General features: G+C 34.8%; 1 protein-coding gene across 1 annotated transcript in view; it reads left to right on the top strand.

The window, feature by feature from the left end:
* BCHE (butyrylcholinesterase) overlaps positions 1-17,783 on the top strand; it is a 59,216-nt gene that overhangs the window by 36,886 nt on the left and 4,547 nt on the right. The window contains exon 3 of the mRNA XM_047098653.1: positions 15,491-15,657. Coding sequence (XP_046954609.1) covers positions 15,491-15,657 — 167 coding nt within the window. The remainder of the gene's footprint in view (positions 1-15,490; positions 15,658-17,783) is intronic.

Here is a 17,783-nt window from a genome sequence, read left to right as displayed (position 1 = left end):
TCCAGGAGGGACTGCTTGAGCTGTACTTAGCATCTATGAGAACTGCAAAGTCCACTCTGTTCATCCTTCTTAAATTTCCTTTTCTAAGGAAAAGCCAGAAAACTGTAGCCAAGAAGCAGCACAAAAAGTAAGGTTTGCTTTCAACACCTGTCAGCTCATCTCAAACTTTTCCATGAATCAATAGCCAGTTCTGAATTAGTACATGCTTATTAAAGATGTTTGGCTATACTATTAGTCTTTCTTCATCAAAAATATTACTATCTGAATTTTTTATATCTATTACTTTGTTTATATATTGTCTATCTCCACAAATTAAAATAATGGATCTCTGTGATCAGGGACCTTATCAGTCCTATTCACCGTTATATCCATTGTCCAGAGAGGAGTTCCTGGCACACACTAGGTGATAAAATTCAATGAAGAAATAACAAACAACTTCCTGAAAAAAAAATTAGCTTGATATTTTATTGTGGATTAAAAAATTTAACAAAACACTATTATGTGATACATTTCCAATTAAGAATAACCTCACTGTCTCACAAGTGAAGAGGTTACATTTAGTCTGGAGGGAAAAAAAAAGGTGTTTGTTGTGTCAGTGAGTGTAGCTGGTTTCAAGAAAAAAAATTATGTCATAAAAGAGAGTTTAGATATATTCTATGTGGGCACAAAGCAGAGAACCTTTGGGTAAAATTCATATAGAGACCATTTTTAACAGTATAAAAAAAGAAAAAAAAACATATTTCTCTTTGAGAAAGAATAAAAAATATCCACAGGGCTTGGAATTCTAGCAGGGCCTGAATACAGGTCTGTTTTATCAAGTAGAATTTAGTAATGAATAAAGTTGTCAGGGATTGGAATGACCTGGTCCAGAATGTGACACACATCCCATTATGGAAAGTGAATGAACAGAAGCTGGAATAGCTTTATGTAGATATTTTACAGGGAATAAAATACTGCATAGGAGATTGGACAACATTACTTCAGGAAACCTTTATTTATTATTGAGTAAAAATATTTAAAAAAAATTTAAGTAATAGAAAAGCTAGAAAAATATCCAGAAAAGAGTTAAGAACAGAAAATCATTGATTATAAAACATTTCCAACTCCATGTTAATAAATAAATATAATTCTTTAATGAGAAATGATTGACGCTGGGATAGGACATCATAAAAATTTTAAATAATATTTAAAAAAATATGGATAGGATAATTTCTAATCTATTAATTATTGTTCAAGTAATGTAATAGAATTACTGAAAAACAGCATCCTATTTTATATTGTAGATAGAAAATATATAATTTACTATTATCTCTCCAATGTTCATATAGACTTAATATCACTTAGATCAAATGTTTTTACCTCTCATTAAAATGAAATAAGATTGGGGCGCCTGGGTGGCGCAGTCGGTTAAGCGTCCGACTTCAGCCAGGTCACGATCTCGCGGTCCGTGAGTTCAAGCCCCACGTCAGGCTCTGGGCTGGTGGCTCAGAGCCTGGAGCCTGTTTCTGATTCTGTGTCTCCCTCTCTCTCTGCCCCTCCCCCGTTCATGCTCTGTCTCTCTCTGTCCCAAAAATAAATAAACGTTGAAAAAAAAAATTAAAAAAAAAATGAAATAAGATTGGTTTGTATGTAAAACTATTTTAATGATTAGAAGTTAAATATGCTTGAGTGCTCACTTTGGAAAATTCATTGAGTATAATTTGAAGCTCTGTATATATGTTCATTGCCATAAAAGTTACTACTTAAATTATTTGTTATGCTGACAGTTTCTCCAAAAATGATATTATTGCTATCCATGTACCTTAATGTGGCACACTTGTTTCCATTACTTTACTTTCCCTAAAAACAATGCCTTGTAAATATACAAATAAAATCATATATAGATAGTTGAAAATTTATATTTTGTAATATATTAATTAGCTAAATCTTTCTTTGGACATTAGAAAAAATTATATTTATATATTTATACATAAAATTATAATAAGTTGAAATATAATCAATTTAATGGTTTACTTACTTCAGCAAGGTCTAGTAGGCTACCCCGTGCCTTTACTGAGCACTGACTATACTAGGCTATGGGAATGAGCACACAGTCATGTTCTCCGCTCTCATGGAGCTTTTCAGTCTAATGGAAGTGATTACTCAAATATAGGGACCTCCAGTGAATAGTGATATAAAGAAAATAACTTTTAATTCAAGGAGAATTATCTGATATGCTCAAACTACCCATTAAAGAAAAAAAATGCAATAATTGCGATTTTGTATAATTTTCTTAGAGCATTTGATTTCCCAAGTCTCTTCTAATGTTCAAGTGTTCCCTTAAAATCAAACTATTTTAAGATATATATGCTACTACAAAACTAAGTTTCCAGGACTTTTTCTTGGCATTTCCTAGGCTTATTCCTGAAACTGTGGGCTTGCTGCCATTATCTTTATGGCAGAGACTACAGCAAACCAACATGAAGTACAAAACTGATAGAATTTGGAAGACTCAAAAGAGAAACAAATTTGTTTCCAGTTTGGGATCATTTTCTTATCCATAATTAATGTTAAGTTTGCCTTTTATTAAAATAAGAGCTCTAGTGTTGTTATGTAAAAGTGCTTCTGGAATTTCTACAGACCCTTGGACTATAGTGTCTCTGGGAATTCATGTGATCATATACAAATGATAGTGGTTGATCTATTGCCACTAGAAACAAAATTATAATGCAAATATAATGCATTTGGACACTTGGAAATTAGGCAAGATATATGGATGCACTTGCCAAGCTAACAAAGAGAAAAGAAGAAAGAAAAGAAGGAAAGGAGGAAGGAAGAAAGGGAGGAAGGGAGGGAGAATAAGTTTCTGCTTCTCTCTAAGCTTCTGCACAGCGGAGGAAGTGATAAATGAAACTAAAAAGCAACTTATGGAATGGGAGAAGATATTTGAAAATGATTTATATGATAAAGGGTTACTATACAAATATACAAAGAACTTCTAAAACTCAACACCCAAAGCACAAATAATCCAATTAAAAAATGGGCAGAAGACAAGAACAGACATTTCTCCAAAGAAGACATACAGATGACCAACAGACACATGAAAAGGTGCTCAACATCACTGATCATCAGGGAAATACAATTCAAAACTACAATGAGATATTACTTCAGACCTGTCAGAATGGCTAAAATCAACAGTACAAGAAATAACAGGTGCTAGCATGGATGTGGAGAAAGAGGAAAGCTTTCACACTGTTGGTGGGAATGTGCACAGGTACAGCCACTCTGGAAAACAATATAGATGCTCCTCCCCCCACAAAAAAACTACCCTATTATCCAGCAATTGTAAATACTGCTAGGTATTTACCCAAAGAATACAAAAATACTAATTCAAAAGAATACATGCACCTCAATGTTCATAGAGCATTATCTATGATAGCCAAATTATGGAAACAGCCCAAGTGTCCATCAACGGAAAATGGATAAAGAAGTGGTATATATACACAATGGAATATTAGTCATAAAAAAATGAAATCTGGCCATTTGCAATGACATGGATAGATCTAAAAAGTATTATGCTAAGGGAAAGAAGTCAGACAGAGAAAGACAAATACCATATGATTTCATTTGTATGTGGAATTTTAAAAACAAAGCAAACAAACAAAGTGAAAAAAGAGAGAGGGGAAGGTAAAACAGACCTTACGTATAGAGAACAAACTGATGGTTACCAGTGGGGAGGTATGTGGGGGATGGGTAAAAATAGGTGATCGGGATTAAGGAGTGCACTTGCTGTGATAAGCACCAGGTGTATGCAGGTATTGAATCACTATATTTTACACCTGAAACTAATACCACACTGTATGTTAACTAATTGGAATTTAAATAAAAACTTTAAAAAGCACTAAATAAATAAATAAATCACTCTAGTGTTCAACCCAGTTCATTTTCTGGAGAGCTGGAGGAGCCAAACATTGCCTGGTATTCCTGTTTAACTCTCCAGATAATTAAACAAATCATTCTGTCCAAACAATGCAGAGGAAAGAAGAAAGAATAATTTACCAGACCAAGAAAGCTTTGGTCATCCATCATGCCATACTTTACCAGGATAGTAAAGATCTTAGAGATCTTTTGTTTGGCAACCTTTTGCTCTTTCAGCTGATAAACAACTGAAGATGTGCAGTGAAAACCAATTGCTAAATGGGAACTGAGTCTTGGAAATCAACTTGTTTGCATGACTCTATCCAACTATTGCAGTGCAGTATTTAGGAGAGTGGGTTAAGTAAAGTGGCCACATTTAATAGTAATTTAATATTTAATAGTAATTTAATATTTAAATTAAATTGTAAATTAATATTTAAATAGTAATTAAGATTTAAAAGTTCTTACAAAACAGAAATGTGTTTTAAGTTAGGTAACTTTTTCTTAGTTATTAATTTAGGGAAAACAAAATACTACATCTCAGCAAAGGTGAATATGTGTAGGAGGACTTAGATTTGGATTAAAAGGAGAAACATGTTTGTGTGTATTTGAAACATTTGCCTCCCACCCCCTTTTTTTCTTAAATATGATTGGGTTCAGCAACATTGATAACCAGTGCCAGGTTCTCTGTTAGGCACTAGTTAAAAAGAGGAAAAGAGGAAGAAAGAAGGAAGAAAGAAGAAAGAAAGAAGAAAGAAAGAAGAGGAGGAGGAAGAAGAAGAAGAAGAAGAAGAAGAAGAAGAAGAAGAAGAAGAAAGAAGAGGAGGGGGAGGAGGGGGAGGAGAGGGAAGAAGAGGGAGAAGGAAGAAGAAGGAAGAAGAAAGATGAAAGAAGAAGAAGGAAGAATATGGAAGAAGGAAGAAGAAAGAGGAGGAGGAGGGGGAGGAGAAAGAGGAAGAGGGAGAAGGAAGAAGAAGGAAGAAGAAGGAAGAAGGAAGAAGGAAGAAGAAGAAGAAGAAGAAGAAGAAGAAGGAGGAGGAGGAGGAGGGGAAGAGGAGGAGGGGGGAGGAGAAGGAAAAAGAGGGAGAAGGAAGAAGAAGGAAGAAGAAGGAAGAAGGAAGAAGGAAGAAGAAGAAGGAGGAGGAGGAGAAGGAGAGGAAGAGGAAGATGGGGGAGGAGGAGGAGGAGGAGAAGGAGAAGGAGGAGGAGGAGGAGGAGGAGGAGGAGGAGGAGGAGAAGAAGAAGAAGAAGAAGAAGAAGAAGAAGAAGAAGAAGAAGAAGAAGGAGAAGAAGAAGAAGTAGTTGTTTAGACAAGTTTCCTGACGAACTCTCACCTCATGGGGCACTTTGGGTGGCTCAGTCGGTTAAGTGTCCAACTCTTGATTTCAGCTCAGGTCATGATTTCACAATTCGTGGGTTTGAGTCCCTTCTGGGGCTTTGTGCTGCCAGCCCAGAGCCCACTTGGGATTCTCTCCTTCTTTTTCTAGCCCTCCTATTATGTCTCTCTCTCTCTCTCTCTCAAAATAAGTAAATAAACTTAAAAAAATCTTACCTTACCTTTAATATTCCACAGTTTTACTTTTTATGATCATCCTTTAGACTAGATGTTTCTTTCTTACCAGGCATCCACTTTCATAGCACATATCTAGCTATACTATATTATAATGGGCCTTTGCTTATTGCTAGTGCTGAAACCTCAGCCCATATGCTGCCTACCTTCAGTTACTACAGTTACTAATTATTCTCAAAGTTAGAAGATGATCTGCAGCTAAACATATCTCATTTAACTAATGGTATTTATTTAACTGAAATGTAATCTGTTCCTTTTTATTAATGGTGAGTGAAAATAAACCTCCCTCTCTTTTTTTCTTCCATAGGTGGTTTAGCCTATTGATATGGTTTGTTTTTTGAGCAAATTTGGTAACAGGATCATACAGTTTTTTACACGGCCTTTAGGATTCTTCTCTTTTCTTCCCTTCTTTTCTTTTCCTCTTCCTCTGATCTCTCTTTCTCTCATAAATATCTGTATTCCTATTTTACTGTGAGGTTAAGAATGTATTCCAATCCACTAGTTAGGAATGATAAATAATAAAAATTTAATAACCAATTTGACCATGGACTGTATCCACACAGTAGATTTAGATGCAAGAAGTCATTGTTAAAGAATTTCTGAATTACTGACAACTTCTGTGTTGTACTAATACAGTCCTGCCTTTCTGGGTACCCAGACTCTTGCCTAGAATAACGAACCTGTTGGAGTAAGGGGGAAACTTAACAAACCAATGAATCTAAAGACTTGTTTGTCCATAATTACTTCTCTCATCTCCACAGTTTGCACTGGAAATGTCAAGAGATGGAAGGAAGCAAACAACAAAAGTGAACTAGGTTTAGATATTTGCATTAAATATAATTTAAATTGCAAATAATCTATTTATAAAAAACTCTCTATGCACAACTACATTATTATACACTACATATTGCTTTAGTAACTAATATTTTTGCCCTTATTGCCTACAAAGGGAGAACAGTACGACCATAAAAACCTTCCTAACAAACTACAGTGAATCTAGATGAGGCCAAAAATGAACCTTGGAAAAGAGCTGAGTTTCAGTTTGTGAACAGGGCTTATGAGAAACTCAGAAAGTTGTGTATATTGTGACTCCTCATCAGCAGATGTAGGACTTGGGCATTAAATGCATTATTACTTTAGACACTTAAAGAGCTAATGTGAGTTTTCAAGTTTTTAACCTGAGAAGAGTATTATTTACAAGACTTTTTGTCATCTTAACACATGAGAATAAAGTTAATTCCTCTCTTCTAATACTGTGAAAATTAACATTTTATAACTGATATTAAATTCATCTAAAATACATCCAAAGTTCTGAAGGCTAGTCACTTAGTTCTCATTTAAGCAAAGATTTATTGAACGTATAGTTTCTGTGCAGGCTTATGATACATGCTGAATGTGCAAAGATAAGTAAGATGTTATTTACTCTAAAGCTCAAAATATAGTTGTTATCTATATAATCTGGTACTGGTACTTTTACAGTGAGTTTCAATAGTATGATATAAATTACATTTGTATATAAGTGATATTTGTTCAATTGTTTTTGGTACCTCTAATATTCGAGTTGCAGAATACACACACACACACACACACACACACAGGGTCAGGAGTCAGATACATAGAAATATGCATGTTTGTGTGTTTGTATGCAAAGAAAAATTATTTAAATTATTCCATTTGTCTTTAAAGATTCATCTTGGAAACTTGTAGGAAACGATAAAGTTTAGTATAAGTTCTATAAAATTAATTGATCAACCTAGGATACAGCCTTATAGGTTAAAATGGAGGCAGTATGTTTGAATTATTGGGAATGCATTCACAAATTAATACTAAGTTGATTTAAGAGAATGCAGTGGATATTTAGTTGGTTATATGATTAAGAATATATGTTACAATTGGGGCACCTGGGTGGCTCAGTTGGTTGAGCGTCCAACTTCAGCTCAGGTCATGGTCTCTCAGTTCGTGAGTTTGAGCCCCGCGTCCCCGCGTTGGGCTCTGTGCTGACAGCTCAGAGCCTGGAGCCTGCTTCGGATTCTGTATCTCTCCCCCTCCCCTGCTCATGCTCTGCCTCTCTTTGTCTCTCAAAAATAAATAAATGTTAAAAAAAATTTTAAAAGAATAAATGTTACTATTAATTTAATTTAAAAAGCTATTGTTTGGTCAGTTTTAAAGATTGAATAGTTTTTAGCACACTTAAATGAAATCAATAATGGCACTTTGTCAAATTTATAAATATAGTCACAGAAAATGTCTCTAGAAGGAATAAAACTACTTCAAAATGTATTTAATGTCTATATTTATCGTAAGGAGTTGCCTGTATACAAAATGAAGCAAAGAATATGATCTTGAGAGAAACAGGATTTTATTTATCCCTTGCTATGTACTAGCATCACTGTTTTACCTGTCTTCATATTTTTCTAAAACAGATTATATTATGAATTCATGTTCATCATTATATACTTATATATGAAGAGAAAAATTTGTTTACTATGTTAAATTGCTTTGTTTGCTCTTTACATAAATGTCAAAATAGAAGCAACTTGTGAAACTTTTCATTTTCTGCTACCACTACTAATCATGATATTATCTCCTTTTTAGTTTCTTTTTGATCAGTTTTGCTCAATTGGTTCCTAATTTTTTTCTAAGAATAATAAATCTGCACATCTCACTTTTTAAATGAGATCTCCTAGGCACAAATTTATGCTATGTTATCAATTATGTTTATTTAAATGTTAAACTGTCATGGTAAAAAATAGTTTACGTGTAAGGCACATGTTAAAACTATCCCATAGACTCTTATAGTCATATAAGTCATCTTTGAAATATAATTTCCCATGTGGTGGTGGTTTTTAAATGTGAATATTTACTATAGTTAAAGACAAATGAGATAAACTACCATGATGTTGTGATGTTTCTTATTTTTTTCTTCATATTTATTTCCTAAATACTATGATTCAGCACAGTTTTAGGTTGTAAATAAATGATGGTTTGCATGGAGCTTACCCTCTGTCTTAGCCCATTCTTGCGATACCAAGATACCACAGATATGGTAGCTTCTAAACAACAGCTCACACTTTTGGAGACTAGAAGTCAGAGATTAAGTTACCAGCATGGTCAGCTTCTGGTGAAGACCCTCTTCCTAACTGATAGCCAGCTCCTTCTCGTTGTGTCCTCACATGGTGGAAGGGGCAAAGGATCTCTATGAAACCTTTTGTATAAAGACACCAGTCCCATTCATGAGAGCCTGCCTTTATGGCTGAAGCACTTCCCAAAGGCTCCAGCTTCTAAGACCATCACCTTATTTTGAGAGCATGCAAACATTCAGACCATAGCACTCTGTAATGAGGAAAGAGGAAATTGTGCAGTTAAAATAAATTTTGAGAATTATTCAGCCATAAAAAAGAATGAAATCTTGCTATTTGCAATGACATGGATGGAGCTAGAGAGTATTATGAAAAGTGGAATAAGTCAGAGAAAGACAAATACCATAGGATTTCACTCATATGTGGAATTTAAGAAACAAAACAAACGAACAAAGAGGGAAAAGAGAGGCAAATCAAGAAACAGACTCTTAACTGTAGAGAACAAACTGATGGTTACCAGAAGGGAGGTGGGTGTGGGAATGGGTAAAATAGGTGATGAGGATTAAGGCATACACTTCCTGTGATGAGGATCAAGTGTTGTATGCGAGTGTTAAGTCACTATATTGTACTCCTGAAACTAATATTACACTGTATGTTAAGTAACCAGAATTTAAATAAAAACTTAAAAAGCAAATTTTGAAGTGTGAGGAAATTGAGACTGGCCATTTTAATGGAGTCATCAAGGAAGGCCTGTCTGACAAGATGGTAAGAGGAGCATTAGACCAAGGAGCTACAATATAGGAAGGGACAGGTGCTGTGTGTCCTATGAATTCATTTATTGCAAGGTGTATATTTTTAAATGTCATTTCTGCATTGAAATTTGGAAACTGAGTCAGAATATTGGTGTTCCTGGGGAATAGTACCTTCAAGAGCTTGTGAATCCATTTGTAAGACAGAGATTCCCTCAGTAAAATAAAGATTAGCCACTAAATTCCAACTGTCTACTTCCATTCTGTATTTGTATCTCAAATTTAACATGCAAAGAGCTGAATTCTCAATATTTTCCTCCAAATATGTTCTTCTTGCAGCAGTTTCTATCTCAGTAATGGCAACTCCATTCATCCTTCCAATTTTTCAGGCCAAAATCCTTGGTGTCATCCTTGACTGCTCTCTCTCTATATCTACTCCATTGGCAAATTGCAAGGGTGCTCTCTACCTTCAATACACTCAAGATATGACCACTTCTCTCAACTTCTACTACTATCTACCTGGTTCAAACAACCATCATCTCTCACCTAAATTATACAGTGGTCTCCTAGGTGCTCTCTCTGATTCTGGCTTTGGATTCTCTGTAGTCTATTCCCAGAATTCCAGCCAGATAATCTTTTGAAAAATATAAGTGAGATCTTGTCTCTTCTTTGTGCAAACCCGCCAATTACTTCTCCCACTGAGAGTAGACATAAAAAGCTTACAAGGACCTATAGTTCACTAGTTAATGTGGTCTCCTGTTACCTCTCCAACTTCCCCTCAGACTACTCCCTCCCTGGCTGGCTCTACTCTAGCCCCACTCTCTTACTCACTTTTCATGGAAAACCCCAGATGCTTATCTGTCTTGTAGCCTTTGCTTTCTAGCCCTTCTGTTGAAATATTCTTCCTCCAAAAAATTGCATATCTCAGTCCTCTTCTTCTTCAAGTCTTTACTTAAAAGTTCCTTTCCTATCAAATATTGCAGCTTCCCTACCCTGAGGTAGCCAAATCAAGGTTAATGGCTCAGGCCTTGAGACTTCCAAGTTAGCCCAAGATTTCTGACACTAGTTGCAAGTTCAAAGCCACCAGATCCACCCTCACTTCAGAATAGTGGGCTCTAAATTTGAAGTCTCTGTGAACTTCCTCAGATTTAATCATGCCCCAGAATGACTCACAGAACTCAGGAGAGTGCTATAATTACAATTGAAGTTTTGTTTTCTTCAATATTTATTTGAGAGAGAGAGAGAGAGAGCGAGCAATCTTTTTTAAAAGATTTCTTTATTTATTTTGAGAGAGAGCAGGGGAGGGGCAGAGAGAGAGAGAGAAAGAGAAAGAGAGAGAGAGAGAGAGAGAGAGAGAGAGAATCCCAATCCCAAGCAGGCTTTGTGCTGTCAGTGCAGATGAGGGACTCAATTTCACCAACTGTGAAATCATGACCTGAGCCGGAATCAAGAGTAGAAAACTTAACCGACTGAGCCACCAAGACGCTTCACAATTGCAGTTTTTATATAATAAAAGGGTATATATCAGAACCAGTCAAAAGAAGAGGTACATAAAACAGGATCTGGTACTGACAGGATTCCAAAGGCAAAGCTTCTGGGACCTCATAGATGCATTACCTTCATGGCATTAATTGTGGCAATGTGTACATGGAGTATCACAAGCCCAGGAAGCTCACCTGAGCTTAAGGTTCAGAGTGTTATTGTAATTTCATTATATAGGCATAGTTGATTAAATTTTTAGCCACTGTGTTTGAACTCAATCTTCAGCCCTATTCCTCTTCCTGGAGGTCAGGTTGATATTACCTAGCTCAAAGTCCCAACCCTCTAATCACATGGTTGGTCCTTCTGGAATGGCTGGTTCCTTCCATAAGATATCAGTGTGAACAGCCCCACCCTGAGTCAAGCCTTTAGCAAAAGCCATTGATGCCCACCATGAGTCGCCGTGTTAGCATAAACAGTTCGGTATGGTGCAAAATTCCAGACATTCAGAGGTTACCTCATAGGACCTATGGACCAAGGCCAATCAAATTCATTATTGCATATTCCTTCACCACTGCCCCCTCTCTAGAACTATTACTACCCAACATATTGTATTTTCCTTATTTATCTTGTTTATTGTCTATCTTCCTCAAAGAATGAATACTGCAAGGGGCAAGAGTTTTTATTTTTGTCTTTGTTGATTTTCTGTGACTTAAATAAACCTGAAATCGTATGCATTCAGTATTTGTTGAATGAATAGATGATTTTTTTTTGCTAAATTCAGATTCTCTAATAGCCCTTCTACTCTTTAAATTATTATACAATTTTATTCAAGAGTGACTTAACATAGAATATAAATCTATAAACATTTTCATATTTAAGAAATTATCCAGTGTCATCTGTAGCCCTCTCACAGGAGTGGAATATTTCAGATGGCCTTTCAATTTACAACTACTAATCATGGCTTTATCTTACTAGAAATATATTCACTTTAAAATCATTGTATAGCTTTCTTAGATACCATTGTCTCAAAATTCTTAATCAAAAAGAATCTTAATTCTTATGTTAAGATTGATAGGCAATCCTGGGATTTATAATTCCAAGAAAACTTGATGCACAGAGCTGAATACATACTTTTTCTTCATATCAGGCATCCTGAGTCAATTAAAGTCTTTTTTATAAGTCTATTCATAAAATAAGGCATCAAATCTTTGCTCAAATATCAATGACAAGCAGGTAATTTCCTGAAATACAGATGTTAGGAAAATACTCTGCCTTTTTGGTTAAACAAGCTGTGTCTTAAAACTTTTCAAACCTACATAAGAGGAAAAGTGTAATGAATGATATTTAAACCACTTCTGTATACCACAAAGTAGGGAAAAAATCTCATAGTAAAAACAGAGCAGAGATTTCTCTATTTTATAAAATAAAAATTTAGGTATTAGCACTTTGAAGTCTCTATTTTGTGACAAGAACAGGAAATATTTTTAAAAAACAGCAAAGCCAAGATGTTTAAATATATCTTATAGTTTTGAGACTAAAATTATATAGTGTTTCAGAATTGTGTATCTGGAAAATACGTTGTATTTCATAAAGTCTTTAATTGATGCGTATAGAAAGTGAATTATATCTCTTGTTAAGTTTTAAATTCTTCGAAGATTTCTTCAAATTATACAGTAAAATGCTCCATCGCTTCAATAGCTATTTCAATCACTTTTTGAAAACTATATCTGCATCCATAGGCAAAGGAATTTTATTATCTCTGAATTGCATTTTGGAATTTCATGAGTTATTTCATAGAACAAAGTTTGTCAAATGAACACGGGCAGTGCCAATAGTGCTTTGCTCTTGAACTCAAGTACAAGTCAGCTCACTTTAAGTCACCATTTGCAGCAGCCAGAAATGAATGAGCAGTTAAAATCGTGCCATAAGTTAATTAGAGTGGAATTAGAAGGAAAGTGGGCAATTTAGGAACATAAGAATTGCTGTACCGAATCAGACCAATGGTTCTCCTGGTTTAATATCCAGCCTCCAGCAGCTGTACTTGTTAGCTTCTAAAGCTTTAAAAGAAAGGGAAAAGACTACATAATTCACCTAGACAAGTGTGCCATCTGTGATCCAGAGAAATTTTCTTCATGACCTCTCTCAAATAATACCCTAAAGCAGGAGGTTTCAATCCTGTTATGATATTGGTTTAGCTTGAATAGCTCTGGTTATTAATAATTCTTTTTAACCATCCAATTCCTACATAAAATCAACTAGTCCATCAAGAAGCTATTTATCTCCAAAGCTCCTGAATTCATGGTTGAATATGTCTACTTTTATGATAAAATATGAATTTATGGTGCTTATTCGATACAAGTTCTTGATGGCAAAATGTGCCTGTAGATAACCACGCTGAATGAATGCCTGCTTCTCTTTCCAAAATCTACTGAGTTCACAGGCTTTTGGAAAACAAAACAAAACAAAGCAACAAAAAAAAACCTTGTATCTGCTGTCACTACTCCGAACTTTCTATCCATACCAATCTACAGAACTATTAGAATGACAAAGAAATTTGTGCATTGAATTTTTAGAAAAGTTCAACTAGAGTTTTTCTTACATAATTTTACTTAAGGTAGACTCTAGGAGAAAGGAATGAATTACTTATCCTTATCACTTTAGTCTTCTGTTTATGATAGAAATACCTGTGACTATAGGTTCTTGATTATTCTGGATAAATTCCAGGTCAGTATTTCTAAAATGTTATGTTCAAAATAAGCCATTTAGTCAAAAATCCCTTAAGAATAATAAATGCCTACAGTTGTACTTCAAACCATTTTCCTAGGCTGTCAGATGTTAATGCAATAACACTGATATCCTGAAGCTGTAACTCTAATAGGATGTCCTTTATCCTATATTCCAAGAAAACTAGTTTTTTCATTGGTATTTGACTTAAGATGAACACTCATTATTTATACTTATGTTAATTGTTTTCCCCTTCTCTAGTTTTCCCAACTTCTCTTCCTGGATCAGTTCTTTATTTGCTCTTCTTATGTCAGTTAGAATCTCCTTCCTTCAGACAATTTTCTTGCAAACATGTAGTGATTGTTCCCTCTTCTGACAATTTGTGTCCCTTTGTTTATGTTTGGTTTAGGCTACCATATATTGATTCTTTGTCTTCACGAATGTTCTTCCTTGCACATATGTACATATGTTTCCCATATTTGTATTTCTAGATCTTAGAGCAGAGTCTAATTCATAATCATAGCATAAAAGTTCATTAAAGGGAAATCTAGGGACTCACCAGTGGTTATTTGGAGTCTCAAAATGTTTACTCTTTGAATTTGTGTTTGTGTGATCTAGGTAAGAACACATTATTGAGTGTGCCAATAAACTCCAAACTATAAAGGTGCCAATAAACCCCAAACTATAAATTTCTAAAAAATAGAGGGGTGCCTGTGTGGCTCATTCCGTTGAGTGCCCCACTTCAGCTCAGGTCATGATCTCATGGTTCGTGGGTTTGAGCCCTGCATTGGGCTCTGTGCTGACAGCTCAGAGCCTGGAGCCTGCTTCAGATTCTGTGTCTCCCTCTCTCTCTGCCCCTCCCCCACTCATGCTCTGTCTCTCAAAAATGAATGTTAAAAAACATTTAAAAATTTTTTCTAAAAAATAGAGACGTGTTATTGATTTAAAAATCACAATGAAAGATATAGGAAATATCAGCACAAAAAGAGAATATAAAAGAGAGAATTGGAATTGACCTAGACCCATGCTATTAGGAAATGAAGGGATTCCAAGCAGAGTAGCTGTGACAAGGGCAAGGAAGTGAAATAGAGGAGGGAATTACTAATGAACTGTCCCTAATTCCTGTTGGTTGCCTTATGCAGAGACTATCTGAAAATAAGCTTGGAAATATGGGTGGCACCATATTAATTAAATTTATCTGAACCCACAGTGAATCACTGAAACAATTTTTAATCAGTGAGCAGATCTATAAGAATGTAAGATCAACTTAAAAGTGAGACTGGGGCACCTTGGTGGCTCAGTCAGTTAAGCATTTGACTCTTGATTTTTGCTCAGGTCATGATCTCAGGGTTCATGGGTTTGAATCCCTCATCAGGGACTCTGCACTGACAGTGCAAAACCTACTTGGGATTCTCTGTCTCCCTCTTTCTCTGCCTCTCCCCCCTGCCTCTCTCTCAAAAGAAATAAATGAACCTCTATCTTTAAAAGTGAGACTGAAGGCAGTTTCCTATAGTAATGAAGTTATTGCATAATAAGATGTGTAATCAGTCACAAACTCAGACAGTAATGACAGGAACAAATAGAACAATATAGATGCAAGATACTGAGAAAATGGTATTAATCTTCATTGTGAAAAGATTGGATCTGAGGTAAAGGAATAAAAGGAAACAAAAAGAATACTGACCCTTCAAGCTTGTTTAAGTGTGAAGAAAACATTAGCATTCCTGAAATAGAAAAAAATTTTTTTCTTCCTTGAATGTTAAGCCAAAATGCATGGAAAAAGTTTTTCTTTAAATTTTAATTCCTACACTTTTAACTAATTTAATGCTTCAAGTTACTGAAAACATTCTACCCAGTTCATTTTTACTTGACCTCATCAAAACAAATCCACATTTTTTCTGACTTTTTAAAAGCTCTTGTTGGTTTTTGAGAACAATATTCTAACAATGATTTTAGTAGAACTATACTGTGTCTCTTTAATTTTTTAGAAATCCAAATGGAACCCAGAACAACAGCACACGATGGCCTGCCTTCAGAAGCACCGATCAAAAATATTTAACCTTGAATGCAGAGTCACCAAAAGTATACACTAAACTACGCGCTCAACAATGCCGATTCTGGACACTATTTTTTCCCAAAGTCTTGGAAATGACAGGTATGTGCTTTTTAGTAGTTGGTCAAGTAATTGATTGTGGATTATGTAAAAGGGAGAAAAGGTACACTATCCAAGGCACAGTGATGGTATTAACTTGTGATTTTACAATTACTTGATTCCAGTGAGTAGATAATTTTAACAACTTTCTTCCAGCAAGTTTAGATGTGTTTTGAGGTCTTACTATATGAGTAGCACTTTAGTAGTAAAGAAAACTAAAATAGAAATTCTCCCGTAGAGGAACATAAAACGTGGTAGTGGAACTAAAATTGGGCACTGCTTGCTAACACATTAGTTAGTCTATGTGTAACTAATTAATGGATAAATGAACAAATAAATATATAAAGTAAGAAATGTATAGAACTAAAAATATAATTAATAAAATATAGAATGAAATATAATTTATACTCAAAGAGAGGTAAAAACAAATTTATTGATAAACAGAACTCTTGATTTCTAAGGGGGGAAAAAACCCTCCAGAATTAAATGTTTAAAAGCAGACTCCAAAAATTTCTAAATATTCTGAGGTTAGAGATATTTATCTTGAACACATACATGTATTCCATAATACAATAAACAGACAATAATTTAGTTAACTAATCTTTAAGAAAGGATTCCATAAGATTATACAAGGAAGTGCTAGGAAAACTGGTTCATATTATTATGTTATTTCAAAATTCATTAGTAAGAAGATATTTAAATCTACTCAAGCAATCAGCTTGAATGATCGCCTCTTCTGTGAGGAAATGACATGTGTATCTCACTCACTTGCTGGTTTTAAAATGCCCAGCTGTTTCTAACCCATGTGACTCCTCAGGTCTTTATTTTTCAAGTAAAAGTAATTGACTGTCAACCATCAGACATATTGCTGCCCCATTCCTTTAGACTTTACCACTCTGTTCATCATAATACTCTGCAATTTTCAGGCTGTGTTAGATACCACAATATAGTAGCTGTTTTGGTTTAATGTTTAGAGAGGTTGGGGGTTAGTTTCAGGCAAATATGGGCATCTCAGAGCTATATTTGATTGTTTAATATGTGTTTTAATTATCAGACATTACTCACCAAAATTACAATTATGTACTCCATCTGTTTGGGAGATGTTTCTGATATACCCGTGCTCTGTGTATTACCAAATGTTCTGTGACATAATATATATCCAGAGATGGGTTTCTGCATCCCTTGGCAAACCTACAGTGCTGCCCTTGTGTCCTCCGGGTGTGAATAACAATGAGGTAACATGTTTAAACTGCCAAGAGACCAAAAGAGGTACCATTTAACATATCACAGATGGCACATTCTTAATCTTTACTTAAAATATTTTTAAATGAGAAGGTTGTACTTGAGGGACAATGAAAGGGGAGTGGGGAGGATTTTCAATGACTAACTTATCATAAGCCGAATTGACTTGTTCTGGTTTGAGCTTGTGCAGCCTATTGTAATTTATTTGTTGACAAAATAAAACTTCAGTATCAACAATTTTTGAAGATGTACTTCAAAATCTCTATCTTTAAATAGTGAATTGTCATAAAGCACGTTGAATAAACAAACTGTTAAGTTTTTGGCTAGCTGCCACTCCTTCCTAGCCAGTGCTGAACCACTCCCTAGTTGAGCAACACTGAGCTGTTTGGAAATACCATACCTTGCTCTGGGTTTGTACGGTGCTTTGGAATAGTTCCAAAGTGTCTTTAAAAAACACAATTTTATACTTTAGCATTTTTCAGATAATTCTCCCCAAAAAGTTATATTCAATATATTTTATAAAATTTAAAGTAAATGCATGATATGATTGTTGTAAAATCAATGTCTTCATTAATAATCAACAACTTTTTTACATTTAAACAAAACCAGTTTGAAGTTACATGTTTTTAGGTTTTATAAATAAATAATAAATAATTAAAAAGATTAAGAAAACATATTCTTACCATATTTTGTGTATTTCAAGTTGCAAAACCTCATACATTTCAGTCTTTGATATTTTGAAAATTGGGGTTATTCAGATGACCTGTGCTGACGTTTCTATGGCAATATTATTAAATGCACACACACACACACACACACACACACACACACACGCACACGCACACACACACACACACACACACACAACAGCTGTACACATAAGGGAA

This window comes from Lynx rufus, unplaced genomic scaffold, assembly GCF_022079265.1.
Source record: "Lynx rufus isolate CCGP_SWC_20201006 ecotype Redwood Valley unplaced genomic scaffold, mLynRuf1.p SCAF_5, whole genome shotgun sequence".
NCBI lineage: Eukaryota > Metazoa > Chordata > Mammalia > Carnivora > Felidae > Lynx > Lynx rufus.
Note: the sequence above shows the minus strand (reverse complement) of the source record. Positions and strands in the feature narration are given on the sequence as shown.